This window comes from Hippoglossus hippoglossus, chromosome 7 (assembly GCF_009819705.1).
Source record: "Hippoglossus hippoglossus isolate fHipHip1 chromosome 7, fHipHip1.pri, whole genome shotgun sequence".
Classification (NCBI taxonomy): domain Eukaryota; kingdom Metazoa; phylum Chordata; class Actinopteri; order Pleuronectiformes; family Pleuronectidae; genus Hippoglossus; species Hippoglossus hippoglossus.
The window spans coordinates 23,818,465-23,834,089 of NC_047157.1; the positions used below are offsets into that span (position 1 = coordinate 23,818,465).

The 15,625-nt window shown below is 42.3% G+C and overlaps 1 protein-coding gene across 1 annotated transcript; it reads right to left on the minus strand.

The window, feature by feature from the left end:
• Nucleotides 1–327: 327 nt before the first annotated feature.
• nr4a1 (nuclear receptor subfamily 4, group A, member 1) lies at nucleotides 328–5,370 on the minus strand. Its single transcript, XM_034590950.1, has 7 exons — nucleotides 5,302–5,370; nucleotides 3,006–3,786; nucleotides 2,764–2,893; nucleotides 2,513–2,676; nucleotides 2,219–2,421; nucleotides 1,943–2,121; nucleotides 328–1,457 (listed from the first exon to the last, which is right to left on the minus strand). The coding sequence occupies exons 2-7, from the start codon at nucleotides 3,774–3,776 to the stop codon at nucleotides 1,201–1,203; spliced, it is 1,704 nt and encodes a 567-aa protein (XP_034446841.1). The 5' UTR covers nucleotides 3,777–3,786; nucleotides 5,302–5,370; the 3' UTR covers nucleotides 328–1,200.
• Nucleotides 5,371–15,625: the final 10,255 nt, after the last annotated feature.

A 15,625-nucleotide genomic window follows, 5' to 3' on the forward strand; every position in this document is an offset into this window, starting at 1 on the left:
AAGTAGACTGGGTCACTTGAGACTGGACTGGGAATTCTGCCGTCTTCTAAAACGAGACCAGTACATAACTAGGAGGGATTTGAGCAGGGCTAAATTTTTCAGATGCATGTTCTTGTCTGTTGCCCAAAGAAAATGTTACACTCGAGTCGGGCTCGCAGGCTGCTGGCTCAGCAGGAAACTCAACACAACTGAACACAGTAGACTGACATACTGTACTAAATACTGTACAATGTACGAAATATATCTCAGTCATCTGCCGTTGAACCCATTCGAATTCAAGTGTACGTCTCCACACGTTCTGGGCAAAGATGACCAAAGCAGTTAAAATATCCCGTTCCATGTTTAATAAATGTTCAGCTGCAGTGGACAGAGTATCTTAGCCTGTAAAAACAACAAGCCCAAAATAAAATGACCCCTCCACAGACGGTAGAATACAGTTCATGTGACAAGAAACACCTTAAAACAAAATAATTTACACTCAGGACCAGTTCATAAGACTGTACTGGATGATGCATTAGCTGCTCAATGTCCATTCATGATACATGAATCATACAGCGCAATAATGTCGTAGCAATCTCTAAATGCTAATGGCAGCATTGAATATAAACCGATCTGTAGATTTGAGTGACTCATGCTTCACATGCTTCGATGTGTGCGGACTCACATCAGAAAGTGGCTTTAAAATGACAAATTGGTTCTGTGAAATCATTTGCGTGGCCTTTTTCAAAGAAATACTCCAAATATAATAACAACACTGGCTTTGTCGTACTTTTTACATGCAATTTACAGTCATCCAGATCACAGAAAGAACACTCTACATCCTTGAAATGAAAGTGCAGATGTAAGTTTAACGTTTAACTCGTGCATTCATAGTCCCTCCGTCAGAAATATTTCCATTCATGGCACCGTGTTGTATGTAAACAGTCGCCTTTTGGTCCATGAGCTGGTCTAATTCCATCCGGAGAGCACATCAAACCAGTGAGAGCTTTATTTGATGCTCCACGTCGCATCCAAAAGTTTCATAACTCACTCACTTTATAATTGAGAAGTAGTTCTTCTTCCCATGGAGCCGCATAATCCCTCAGGATTATGCTTCTCCTTTGCTTCCTCACAGTTTCACTTTAAACTACCTGAAGCACTGAGTCTGTTCTCTTTGGCTCCAGATTTGATATCGCAGATCGCCCCTCTCCCATCTTTCACTCAGAATGGGAGCGTATCCATGAAGATTTTGTCCACGAGCGGCGGTAGGGGAACCAGATCTGCTAGTTTAAGGTAAAAGATTCGCTGGAGGCCTTGGGTGCACAGAGTTCGCAGCTCAGGCAGCTTCCCGAGAAGTCTGGACAAATAATTGGGCCGCAAGGAGTCAGAGCCGCAGCCGGAGACGTGATCTTTAAGGCAGGTGATGAGCTGGTTCTGCAAGTCCTCCACACGTTTAGGCTCCTTAAGGCCATGTCGGTCTACAGAGGGAAGCAAGAGCAAAATGAGCATGAGCCTTAAAGCTGCGTTACTATGACTTTAACCAAAGAACACACGTTGATTATTGTATGTGAACTTTGAAACCAGGTTTATCTAATTATTTTCTTTCTGCTCTTTTGAGTTTAATCAGGAGAAAAAAGACATATACTTTAGTTATTTGAATTCTACACTGTTAAAGTCGACGTGTTGGCAGCGTCGCCTCTGTCACTCTGGAACAATCCCTTGGCTTTAACTGTAAACATGTGGTTATGTTTAGTCTGCTGTGATGTACATACTGTCCTCCTCTCTGCCCCAATACGTGAGGTCCTGTTTCATTTTGTTATACACCTGTCGCGTCAATCCCATATTGTGTAACTGCATTATTCTGTCCGCACCAGTGAAACCAGATTCCTCGTGCAAACTGTTCTCAAAGTCTGAGAGTAACTCCGGCCCTGAAGTTAAAGCCTGATAGGAGTTAAGTGCTTACCGGTGATTATGACCAGAGCTGTGAGACAGGAGAAGGACGAAACGTCAAGCTTCATGCGATGGAGACTTTGAGAAAAGTCCAAGATGGAGTCAATCCAGTCCCCAAAGCCTCGGACGCACTGCGTCTTGTGAAGCACAGAGCCATTGCAGAAGATGAGCTTGTCCTTTTCAGGATTGGACCTTTGAAAAAGAAAATACACAGTTTAGTTATCCAATGTTTCAGGGATGTTTGTTTGTTGTGTCAGGATCGTGTCAGTTTGCAGGACGCTGCACTCACCGATATGCAAGACGGAGGATGAAGAGTTCGACAAACACAGACTCCAGCAGCAGGTCCTGGTCCTCGGAGCAGAAGTCACAGAAACCCGGGATGCTCTTCGCCCACTTCCTGACCACCTCCATGGAGGTCGTGAGAAGGTGATAAAACTGTTTGATGTCGCTAGCGTCCTCTTTCTGGTTCGGACTGACCTCCGTCTCTTCATACTGAAATTACAGCAGAGACGTTTAGACCGATGCATAAATCAATTATTGCCGAGGAACAGTAAAAGGACGGATGTTGTTTCCTTTTTCTTACCTTGGAATAATCAAGTTTCCCAATGTCAGGGTTTGAGTCGATGTGCGCCCTCACAAGTGAAGCGATCATGCTCACCGGAGACACTGTAGTCGTCACCTCCTGGACGACTTTGGGCTTGGAAGGCAGGCGACCTCTTCGTCCTTTCAGGCTGTCTGTTCTCACAACTGGATAAACGGCAGCATCGATGTTAATTTAATTTCCTCTATATCATCCCAATTATTCAACATTGAGTCCTCTGGTACTGAACTCACCTTCCCTGACCATGCCTACAGCCAAACACTTCTGGAAACGGCAGAACTGACATCTGTTCCGTCTCCTCTTGTCCACGGGACAGTCCTTGGTGGCAAGGCAAACATATTTGGAATTCTTTTGCACTGTTCGCTGTAAAAGGAAGAGGAAATACTTTTAACAAGTCTCAAAAGATATAAAACATAAGCTGTCAAGTTTTCTCCTCTTATTGAAGACATGTCTCTCAGAAGTCAGATTTTATTACCTTGAAGAACCCTTTGCATCCCTCACAGGTTCGAACCCCGTAGTGCTGACAGGAGGCGTTGTCTCCACACACAGCGCAGCAGCCCTCGTTTCCACTTGGGCTTTTTAACTTTGGCGATAGGCTTCCATCGAGATGATCATTGCCATCCAGGCTAAGGGCTGGCTCCATCGACAGGCCAGGGAAGGTCAGTGCAGAGTGGTGAGGGTGGGTCAACGTGAATAGGTCCTGGTCTCGTAAATGCGGTTGAACCAAGTCCTCCACAGATCCTGATCCGAATGTGAAGAAAGAGGGGGCATGTGACGCTGACGTCTCCTCACCTGCCCAGTATCCTGGACTGGGTGAGAACGAGCCAAAGGCTAAGTCCCAGGTGGATGCCTGCTGACTCTGGAACCCGGGAGTTGAAGGAGACGAGGTGGATGTGGGGCTGCCAAAATAGTCTGACCCACCAGGGGACAAGACCTCGTCTGGGTAGCTCAGCGTGAACGTTCCTGGGTAGCAGCCGTAAACCTGGAGCTCGTCCAGCTTGAAGGGGGTCTCGTGGCCTGAAGACGGGTTGACTTGGGCAGGTGCAGCAGTGAACTGGCACGAGTATGCATCAAAGTCGCCTGCTGGAGTGCCCACCAGTGAGCCGATGCTTGGCAGGGACGGAGCGGAGACGTGGTCCCGTGGGCTGCTCATGTCCACAGCCAGCCTGGAGATGAAGTCTAGCTCAGAGCTGCAGAGGTTGTTCTCGTAGGACTGAGATCCATGTTGGGGGTGAATGCAAGTCATGGCTGCAAGACTGAAAGAGACATGACGCAAAATGTTAGAGACAAATGAGATCTTCATCTTAACACCTCAAGTCGGGGCCAGTCATCCTGCTTTGGGTCCATTTCCCCCTCCACGTGCACAGTATAACATTATTTATGTGTTGGAATATTATAAAGGCCTCAGTCTGGTCTGTGGGGGTTCAAGTTTGGAGATAAGGTGATAATGCAGCATCCTCCTTAAGATCCTTATCAAGTCAGATACATTTTAACACTTTAAATCAAGTTTAATTCAACAGAAGTCAGGAGAACATGAGTTCCCTATAATCCGGCCTTGAAGGAAATGAAAATCCTTAATTTTATGAGAAACTACAGGAAGGTTTTCAGCTCTTCATAGCAACATTCTTGAATAATCTCATCATATGTCTCTGCTCAGCTGCACATGTCACATGTGCAGGCAAAGTAATGTGGGGTTGACTTTCACACAGGGCACGACGCCAAATCATAAAGTATATATGGGGAAACACTGGGGCAACTTGGATTTCAAAACCTAATCTTACATCAGCAGATAAATTAAAGTGAAAACAGTGTTTAGATTCTTGTCCATCACTTTATAAAGGAGGAATCTGACTAATCCCAAACAACGACCCCACACAAACAAACAGAACTATCTTTAGAGACCGAGGAACAAGGAGTCCTGCAACAGATTATCACACATCTCAACATCATGGAGTCAGTGTGGGATCACGTGAAGGGACAGAGGAGACTTTAAATCCACAGAGGAGCTGATCTACAAGATGCATGGAACAAGCCACCTGGAGAACTATAAGTGTGCTGAGGAGAACTGGTGCTCTTCTGTTTGATCGATCAAAACCATCATCATTGTTCTTCATTCCTTCATGTTTATCTGACAAATATGAGGAACTTTTTCACGGCACTGTTCCTCCGAGCCTGCACACCCAACCACTATTAGTTTCAAAAGCATCACCGTTCATTTCTAAAACTTTTGTGGAGTGATTCATATGGACGACAACACACAGCGCAATATATTTAAGTTCAGAAAAACAGGCATCAGTAAGTCATAAGTAACATGCAATACTTAAGTGTAAGGAATATAAATAAATATAGAAAAGTATGCATGTAATTAAACTAATATATACAGTGTAAAAACAGGAAGAATATGTGTGAGAATATGTACAGAGACTGGATTGCACATGAACTGTTGGTATTGCACAGACAGGTGAATACAGTGAATACAGCACAGTGAATACTGTTAAAGTGTTAAAGTGTTAAAGTCCAGTCCATCATTTAGTGACATATCTCTTGCAAACACTGTTGTATCTGCACCGAGCAGATTTAACACACAACATAATAATCATGTGAACATAACTTCACATGATTTATCTTCAAATGGATTTACTGTATGATAAAGAGAGGTGTGTCTGGTTTAAATCCGTTGTCATGTATTGTGATGCTCATTTTCAAATAAATAAAATATGTCTGATATTAATATTCTATACATTAATATGTCGGATATTAATATTTCTCACCTGTTGAGTCTATAAGACTTTTATCTGCCGCGTGTCATCGTCGAAGTCTCCGAGCTGAGGCGCGCTCCCTCCGCGCGCTCACTGCGCCTTTATACTGGCGGCGCTAGCGCGCCCGTGACGTCACAGAACTCTTTCCATACAAGGGCCGCGCGGTGGGCGGGGAGATTTCCATCCGCCGGCCAATCATGGCCCGCGTTCGAGACCACGGTCGTCCGGGATGACGCACTCCGGGATTCCGTTGACGCACACACACACACACACACACACACACCTGCGCGCGCGCACACACACACACACACACACACACACACACACACACACACACACACACACACACACGTTTGTACTTCTGTCTTAGTGAGGACACTCATTGATAATACAGTCCCTAGATCCTTCACCTAACCTTAACCATCCAAACTAAATGCCTAACCCTAAAATAAACCTGAACCTAATTCTAACCCTAAAACCAATGTCTTTCCCCTGAAAAAGATAGTAAATATGCGGACAGGTTCAAAATGTCCTCACTCTGTAGGTCTATGCCAAAAATGGTCCTCCCAAAGATATAAGTACAGGAACACACACACACACACACACACTGAATGAAACTCAATAAGCAGAATAAAATGACTCCACAAATTTCTCTATGATGTGAGTTTTTCTGCTAAGACGGGAAAATATAATTTCATAATTTATAAACAAGAAGTCAGATGACTTTTTCTATTTTCTGGCGGAGAAGGAAATGTTGGATTCCCGCCATCTTATGTAAAAACCCAAGAGGAACTGCTCGATCAACCTTTTGTTATTAGAAGGTTCATTGAACTTCATGATGGTCACATGTTGATGATGTTGCCGTATGAATTTTGAATTGAACATGTGTTGGGCAATATGCAAAAACGAAAAGGGTATGTTTTGATTTGGGCTCCTGTTGTAAAAATCTAGTTTTAACATCCCAGTTCTGTGCTTCTGTGCAAATTGACTGCCCAGCACATGTGGGGCACAGCAGCATTTAGCAGAGAAAACAAAACAGTCCTGCAGTCAGACGTACAAATTTGAGCTTTGTATTTTGTGGTGTTATTGATTTTCAGCACCATTCTATTACTATTACTGCCTAATAATTTAAAGTATTGATTTCACCGGATGTGGGAAACATCCCTTGGAGATTCTGCTCCATGTTGAGATGATTACATGGTATAATGTCTGCAGATTGTCCCAGTTCTGTCCCAGTTGTTGAGGCCTTGTCCACTCTTACCTTTAATGGCTGAGTCTCAGCAGTGGCCTCTTCTTCCATTTCAGTGATGCTGCTGCAGGAAGCGGAGTCTAATGTTACCCGCATGCTCTGATTGGATCAATCGACCAATTCCCCTCTTGTTATTGATTACTTTTTAAAAAATTAAAAAAACTATGTGAAAATGTAGTTACTTACTGATGCATGTAGTGGAGTAAAAGTGAAAAGTACCTGAAAATAAATCCACTTAAGTAAAGTAAAGATACATGAAAATGTTCAGTGATGAAGTAAACTTTGTTACAACCCACCACTGTGTGTAAGTGTCCCTAATAAAGTGCTCTGTTGCTGTTATTGTATCTATCCCCTGCAGTCAGTAACCACAATAAAAACAAATCCTCACTATAATGACTGAGAAACATATTTATCTGCAAACACACACTTTCTCTTCACACTTTCTCTGAGGTCTCACACTCTCTTCTCCTCCATGTGGCCCCTTGGTTTTCAAACGGTTGTAGATTCACCATTTTCCTCTCTGCCTCTGAATAACGTCATTGATACAACTCGGAGAGGAACCGTGAGAGGAAGAGCTTTTTTCACGAGCTGCTGCAACAAAGGAAGTTGTGCTGTGAGTACAGGCTGATGTGAGAGTCTGCGTGTTGCAGACGGGGGGGGGATGTGGCCTTTTATCTGCAACTGTGCTCACACACACACACATGCATGTCCCAGCACACGTAGTCTTTATGTATTATCACATGTGCATGGCCAGATCTCCTCCCCCCACCTGTCGCTCGCCCACTGTGCTATTTTTATATTTAGAGGATGTTTGTCATTGTGGAGTAATACTTTAGTTTGCCATAGAACATTTTCATGTGGAAGTACTGCACATTATTAGATATTAAGGTCTTTTTTAATAAATACTGTACATTTTCACTTCATATGAGATGATCTTTTGTTATTTCATTGTACTTGCTAATTCCTTTACTTAAATTGAATTTGCCTTAATGGAGTGGATTATCCGGTTAGGCACAATTTCTTCTTTTCTATTTTATCTATCACATAAATATACTTGCTGTCATGTTAGAAAACTTGTATGTCCTACAAAGAGGAATTTTATGGGTTTCTGATTGTAATTTCTACTCAGTGTAGTTGAAAAGTGCTATATGAATAAAGTGTATTATTACTATTATTATTATCTTATTTATTTGGATACAATAACTCAAGTCAACACGCTCATTCCATTCACATGAGATTCTCTTTTACAATATCTTTTGTAGATATTTCATAATTCCAATAGTTCCTTTATTTTAATTGCACCAGACAAAAAGGAGCATATTATCAGATTAGCCAACAAAATGACACATGTGTGGGCACAGTGTGGTTTGACATGTCCCGACTATTTATGGATCTCTGATTTTCATTTCTACTCCTTTTTGTAGTTGAAATGTGCTATATAAATAAAAACCCTTATTGCTATGGTTATAAATACCCCTGGTAGTTTGCATGAACCTGTAAACGAAGCAGTGAAGATGCTCTCAGTTTTGCTTGGCATCTTTTTACCAAACCTCCACTGCATAATGTTACTGGTCGGATCCCTGCAGGAACAAATCCATCACTCAACTCTTTTCTAACACTGCCTGAACACGATGAGGAGCACCGGCCCCTTTCCTCCATTTACCAGCCACCTGTTTTAGGACTTGCAGATACATTTGTGCCACAGACATAGCTCATTCATGCTGCACCTAAAGTATCAGCTTCTCCTGGTGGCCAGGACACCAAGAACACGGTGAGCGGGTTCAAACGTGCCTTTGTGCCACTGGTAAAGTGTCACATGATGTTTTTATAGGTGGTGCAAGGTGGAACTTGTTTGCGTGGAACGTGATATGAAGTCGTGTTCGTGTGCATCTGCAGGTATGTCCTCGTGTGTTTTATTCATACATTCACCCGATCTAATATTTACTGTTTATCTTCTTCTTGACCCTGGAATATAGACACCTCTGACTAACGTAATGCAATATGTTTGCTCTATGTGGTAACTGTTGGGCTTCTCTATCATTTCTAAGGTCTCTACCTTATAAAAAGACTTGAAACTAAATAACACAATTAATCTGAATTGAATTGAATAGCACCTGTGATAAATGACACCTTACTTGAAACACACTACTGGATAATTAAAGTTTTCTCACCATTTATATCAAAGCATTGATATGTAATTGTGGAAATATGACAAACCTCAAAACCTCAAGTCTAAGAAATTACCTTTAAGTTGAATTAACAACCTTACACAGGGCTAACAGCAGTAAAGGAAAGCAAGTGATGGATTGAAAAGGTAAATTACGTGTCATTTAGCTGACACTTTTATCCAAAGCGACTTCCAATTAGTGCAATTAACATTTATTAGGGGCCATTCAGGGTTCAGCATCTTGCCAAAGGACACATCGTCTATGGGAATCGAGCCGTCAACCTTCTGGTTGGAGGACGACTTATGTTGTGTATGTACAGATGCATGACAATGTTAAGAAGATTAGGAACATCTAGGGCCACACTCTGAGGTTGGGACGCTGCACTTAGCCCCGAAGGTTCTCCGTCAATTATCCGTCAATTATCCATCAATCCATTAAATGTGTCTCTGATGTGATCACTAATGGTGACAATGACGTTTGTGGAGCTAATAAAATGTTATTGCATCGTATGGTTTTGTGTTGTATCGTTTAGTTTTGTACCGTATTGTACCATGTCTTGTTTTGTATTGTGTATATAGAGGAATAAGTAGGAAGAGATATTTTGGTAATGACACAGGAACAGATTCCTCAGATTGACGCAAAAAAAAAAAATACATATTTTATTTTTTATGTTTTTTGTTTTATTAAATTTTCATTGAGGTTGATTGTAAAATATGTAAAATATAACATGTGAAACAGAAAACGTGATTAAAGGGAAATCCTGGTCATGTGAGTCGTGGCATTTCCACAATGATTCAAAATTCCAATAAATTACATATATATTACAAAAAAATGATTTCCAGACCATAAAACCAACACATTTGGAGAAGCTGGTGCACCAGATGACGTAAGAACGACTCGGCCTCCTTGTGAGTCTTTCCCTTTTTTGACCAAACACATGAGACAGTTTTCAATTACTCCCACATTCCTCCACGAGGCTTGAGTCGCCCATGTCCTTCTCAGGTTCCACTTTCCCTTCTCACATGAGAAGCAGATCACACGTGACACATAAAAGAAATATGGATCATATTTTACATTCAGGTCACATAAAAATACAACCTGTCACTGTCAGTTATTATCTTTTTCATTTTGTTCAGATCCCCGTTGTGCATTATGACATGTCTGTGTGTTTGAGGGTGCACTTTGCTGTCAGACACTTCAGAGCAGGAACAAGTGACATCTTATCCATTATGTCGGAGCTCCCTTCAGACTTCTCAACTTTTGCTGAGGAGCTATGACACACTGTGCACGCTCCATCTGGTGGCGTGACACGGCAGCATGACTTGCTGGTGAATACACACGTAGCTGGCTGCTTATTGTGTTCACCAGAAACTAATGCAGCCTCATACAATGGTTCTGCAATATTTTGGAGGTTATGACGTTCTTGAAATGTGCTTGTTGCAGAAGTGAAGAGAGTAGGAGATTTAAATTTAACAAGAACTCACTCTGGAAATGAAGAAAGCCACAGACCAGAGAACCAGACATGACGTATGACAGCTAAATCATGTGATTAGATTCAAACAGTCTCATACGTAGATCTGAAGTTTATCTTGTCCTCTAGGAAACAGCAGTTGACACCTGAGCAAACTCACGTCATACAATGAAAAGCTCTAGAGCAGCTACTGAAGCTGTGTTGCCAGATGTATGATAATTATAGTATTTGTACAGACTGTGGCTCAACAAACCCAGCAGGTCCCCACACTGGAAGCATCTCCCCTTTGATACAGCAGCCTTTAAACACCTTGATTCCCAGGCCAGGTGAACCACATCACACACTGACTGGCTTTCATCAGGGTGGAGCTGCCGGGGCGACACACAGGGGTCAGGACTAAGAGCAGCAACGCATGACATATGTGCAATATATGCATATATTTGTATAACACATTTTAATACTTATACTACATATATACATGCATTTATAATCTGTAGTTTACATACTTTAAATATTTTATATCTCTTTTGATTTTTCTTATTTTTATTCCTGTTGTAGGCATGTGATGAATAAATAAATGTAGTCTTTGGTTTGAATTCAAAAACATCAAAGTGTTAGAATTTGATCCTTTAAACTGTGTCCATAGAAACTACAACTCAAATGTTTGTGAGCCGATCTACCACTAGAGGGCAGCATCCCAACGTCACTGGGTTACTTCACCTCATCACTAATGATTTAAACTCACAGGATAGTAAATATGAAAATGAATTGAATGAAAACAACAATGATATGTAACTAACGGAGAAAGAAGAACTATTAAACAAACACATTCAGGATTAAATGAAAAATAATAATTAATAATCAATAAAAACACATGACATTGAAAGGCGATTCCTAAGTGTGTCCCTCAGATATGAAAGAGCATTGTTTTAAATCGTGAAATATATAAATTATTTACACATCTCAAATGTGAGCTTCTATTTGTCTGAAACCCTGCATACAAATCTATAAACATACCACAGAGAACATGTGATGCACCAGAATGATGCCTGTGACTGACACCACATTGTAAACTCGCCATGTGTTGAATAATGTGTTTCCGTCCAGATTACATTAAGAGATCACTGACGCAAGAGAGCGTGTTTCCTGTCATCAGAGACGTTTCATCACAGTGAATTCTGAATGATGAGCTCTGACCTCCTGTTTTGTCTTTCTCACCCTGGAGGACAAAAATCTGTTCTGTCGCCCGGTTTGCAGGACACAAGAATGTCTCTCTTTGAGTCTTCCCACTCTGACATTCCTCCCCCATCCACTGCCCACGTACACTGGAGCACAGACGCAGGGATGCTCCACAACTGGGTTCACTTACGGGGACACCACATGTTGATGTCACTGGGCCACAGCCATAGACACAGGCCTGTACATGCGGATGATTGAGTTACAGTCGATCACGTAAGAAAAAAAACGTGATGGTTGTTCACTTAATATATAGTTTGACCTTTGGGGAAATGTGTTAATTCACTTTGTGGTGGAGAGTAGATGAGATTAGTTAAGGCTGCAGTTGGCTTTGCTTTGCATTTAGACTGAAAACAGAGGGAAACCGGTGACTCTGTCCAGATGTTGGAGAATCTGACTACAAGCTCCTCTAAACCTCTGTAATTAAATCATTAACTCTTTATGACTGATCTAATACAGAGAATACAAATTTTCTATCTGTTACATGGTGTTAAATTGATAAGCAGCATTTTACTCTGGTGGCTGATCACGATGTAGTTAGTCGTGTCCGAAATCACTTGCTAAAAGTGAAGCCGAAGCATCTTGATTGCCCCCTGGTGGCAGGCTGCATTATAGGTCATAAACCCTACCTCCTCCGTGTTAGCAGATTGGACATCAACCAAATAACGTTTTCTTAAAGATGGCTTCTGTCATTTTAGGTCATTCTTAAAACGCTCGTGTATGTTCAACTGCTAATGTTTCTGATAAATTTGGTTTTAATTAGTTCCGTAGTTTGACTCTGGCTCCAAATTCCCAAGATGGCAGCGTTCATATCCATCTTAGCTTCATTTCTGGATAGTGGGAGGAAGTGGGGACATCTTTATATACAGTCTATGGTCATAACTACTTAAAAGCCCATAGTTTAGTTGTTTTTACCACCATCCGAAGTGGTCACGAGATAAATGTGGGCGCTCGTTAGATGATTAATGGAACGAAAAAGAATTCTGCTTCATATTATTTTCCGTCCTTCTCTCTAATCTTAGTTTTTTAATGAAATGTTGGAAGGTTTCACCTCTTTGGAGCTCAGACACTTGTTTAAATGAAACCATCGGCGACGTTTGGGAGAGGAATAGTTTCTCTGGCAGAGCCGCTAACGACTCATCTGCAATGTGCCAAGAGGCCCGAGCTAGACACGGAAATCCTTCAGAGCCGACGCTGTATTTTGTTGATTTTGCTATGTGAGAACTTGGTCTGAATAGAATCCAGTAACTCTAGCCGTGAAATAAATGAAAACAAGCACCTGAAAATGTACTTCAGCCCAGTACTTGAGTAAATCTACTTAGTTACTTCCCACCACGGCAAGAACACAATCACAATATGACAATGAGGTCACAGGAAGCCTTTATTCACAACTCGGTTTTGTGAGTGCGGCCTAGTTTTGAGGGGGCGTCGTCGCTGTCGCTGCTCTCTCCTAGCAAAGGTGTTGACGAGGGTGAGGAATGTTTTCCCAGGTCCCGCAGGAAAACACTCAGGAAACAGTACGTGATTCCTCAAAACACAATCACAAATCTAGGAGTCAGCGCTGAACACCTCCAGGAATTCCCTGAGACCAGCGTCTCCTCGCGGGCCTGAATGTGCGGCCGCAACTATGGGCTATGCTCTTGTTTTGATTCCTCTCCAGGCCCGGGACAGTCGCCATCACTGACTCACACATGTTGGCTCTTGGCTGACTCTGGACTTGAACGCTTTTCTCTCTCTCGCTCTCTCTCTCTCTTCAATGAATTTCCTCTTGTTTTTCCAGATACAGGCCGTAGATGAAATAGGGGTGTTATTGTCTCAAAGTTTCCTGGACCTGTTCAAGGTCAGGAGCCAGTTGTTTAAGAGTAAGCAGGGGGACTTTATAAAGTGTGTACGTGTGTGTGTGTGCAAGCAAAATCCCCCAAACAATGCAAAGCCCCGGTTGTCACTGTGAGACAGGGATTGGGGAAAGTTGTAGAGGCTGGAAGGGAAATGTCAGCTGTTACTACCACAGCTGCCATTCAGCTGGAAAAGGAAAAATAGCTTTGCCACAATGTGCTTATGTTTGCTCTCTTTTCTAATCACAGCGAGTTCCGTCTCCAGCACAGAGTCTGAAACATGAGGCTCCACTGAACAGACGAAGACCGAAAACAGCGAGTGAGTCACGTGAAAATGACACGTTTTTTCACTGCTGGAGATTAAACACAACTTCTAACCTGGGAATTTAAAAAAGAAATGCTGCCAAATGTATTTTGTAAATCATGAAATCTAAAAAAAACAAGTAATAAAAGTGAGAAGAAGAAGGAGAAGACAGGGCAGCCAAAAAAAACCACGATGTGACTCGACAGACACATAACTTCCTCTTTCCCCCCCGAAAACTGTGGATCAATTTCTGTCTCGTTTTAGTCGAGTGACGTCACAGCGAAGAGAGTGTCCGCTTTCATAATCGTCATTCGTGTTTCTGTGAAGTTTGTGTGCGTGACATACTGGTTACAGCAGGACTCAGTTCTACCTGATGAGGAGTGTGTGTGTGTGTGTGTGTGTGTGTGTGTGTGTGTGTGTGTGTGTGTGTGTGTGTGTGTGTGTGTGTGTGTGTGTGTGTGTGTGTGTGTGTGTGTGAACAGCATCACATAAACGTACCTGTACATTAACTATAGACTTCATAGATATATAACTTTTCAAGGGCCCCGGACCCCCAGGTTTACTCCACATCAACGTAATTTGATTAATTAGCTCTTCAACATGTGTACGACTTTATATTTATATTTGAAAATCTTGTACAAACCCTCACTTGGACTCAAAGATCCAAAATAAGACAGCTTTTGACTCTGTTGCCTGTGACAGTAGGGGTTCAGTTTAAAAAGACACAGAGGTAATGATGTCTAATCTACTGATCGGCCACATGGCTTTCATAGTGCTGCCATACAAGGGAGTAGCCCGTCAGATTTACCTTCAGCCTCAGCGTACCCTCAGGTTCGGATTGTAACGTTGTGTTTAAAAGGCCTGAAACGCCCGATGACACTAAGATACACAACTGAAGATATGTCCCTATCATCTGTGAACATCAACTGGGGGTTGGAATCTTGATAAGTGCGGTAGACCTTCAAACAGACAGGGGATATTCTCCATTTTGCCTGTTCTAAACAAAGATGAAGTGATTGGGCTTCAAAGGTGAAGGTCACAGTTATCTCACAAAACCTTGTTTGCCTTGTGAACGTGTTTGGTCAAGAACGCATTGAGGGAATCCTCTCAGATTTGGCAGACATGTTCACTTGGAGTCATGAATCAACTGATTAGATTGGGGGGGGCAAATATCAAAGGTGAAGGTCATCGTGGCTTCACAATAAAACAAATATTTCTGGCCTTTCAAGTCTGCCTTTGGGGAACTTCTTCAAAATCTGACCAGTTGTTGCTTGGATTCAAAGATTAATTGATTAGATTCCAGTGGTCAAAGGTCACAGAGTCTGGAAAGAAATGTCTGTGGACTGAATCTGCACTGGTTGGCAAAGGCACACAACCGCAGTATGGTAATTCTAGTTTATGACATTGTTCAAATTTGATTCTGTGTCCAGTAAAAAGAGAAAATGAATAATTCTTCCATAGAAGTTACAGTAAAGCTCCAACCAATCGGGCTCAGAGTCAGTTCAGATGACGCCATGGATCAGTTTCAGGTCATTCTCACACAAGGGAGTTTGTTTGTAATTTTTCTGAAGGTCATCATCAAACAGGAGCAACATGCCATCTTCTTAAAAGTGGAGAATTCCATTGCAATCGTGTTGATTTCTGGGAACACAGTACAGTATCTCTGGGCTCCATCCTCTCTGTTTTCCGGGAGCTGCATGGCTCTTGAAAAAAAAAGGAAATAAAACCCTGGTGAGTCAACATCCTCTCTCCTCTTGGACAAAAAAATACTGCTCGCAGCATTCCTGAAGCCCAGACGCTCCCGCAGCACAGCCTGAGCCTTCAGGAGGCCACACTGATTTCATTTGCTCCGACGTGGTGGGAGATGAGGCAACACGCTGAACCTTTATCTGCCTGGACTGTGCAGCTCAGCCCGTGTGGACGTGGTAATTTTATTTGTTCAGCATCCTCCTGGAAACAGAAACTGAAGTCCAGAACAGGCTGATCCCCACCACTTCCTGTCTTTGGAGACAGGAAGAAGTTGTGTCGCCAGGCTTCAACCCTAGAGGGGATGTTGTGGATGTTTACAGGCCT

Excerpts from the sequence above, each read along its gene's own strand:
- nr4a1 (XM_034590950.1), bottom strand. The coding sequence starts at position 3,776 with ATGACTTGCATTCACCCCCAACATGGATCTCAGTCCTACGAGAACAAC. Across the intron at positions 2,677-2,763 it reads TGTAGGCATGGTCAGGGAAG|TTGTGAGAACAGACAGCCTG; the intron begins GTGAGTTCAGTA and ends CCGTTTATCCAG. Across the intron at positions 1,458-1,942 it reads AGCTCTGGTCATAATCACCG|ACCGACATGGCCTTAAGGAG; the intron begins GTAAGCACTTAA and ends TTCCCTCTGTAG.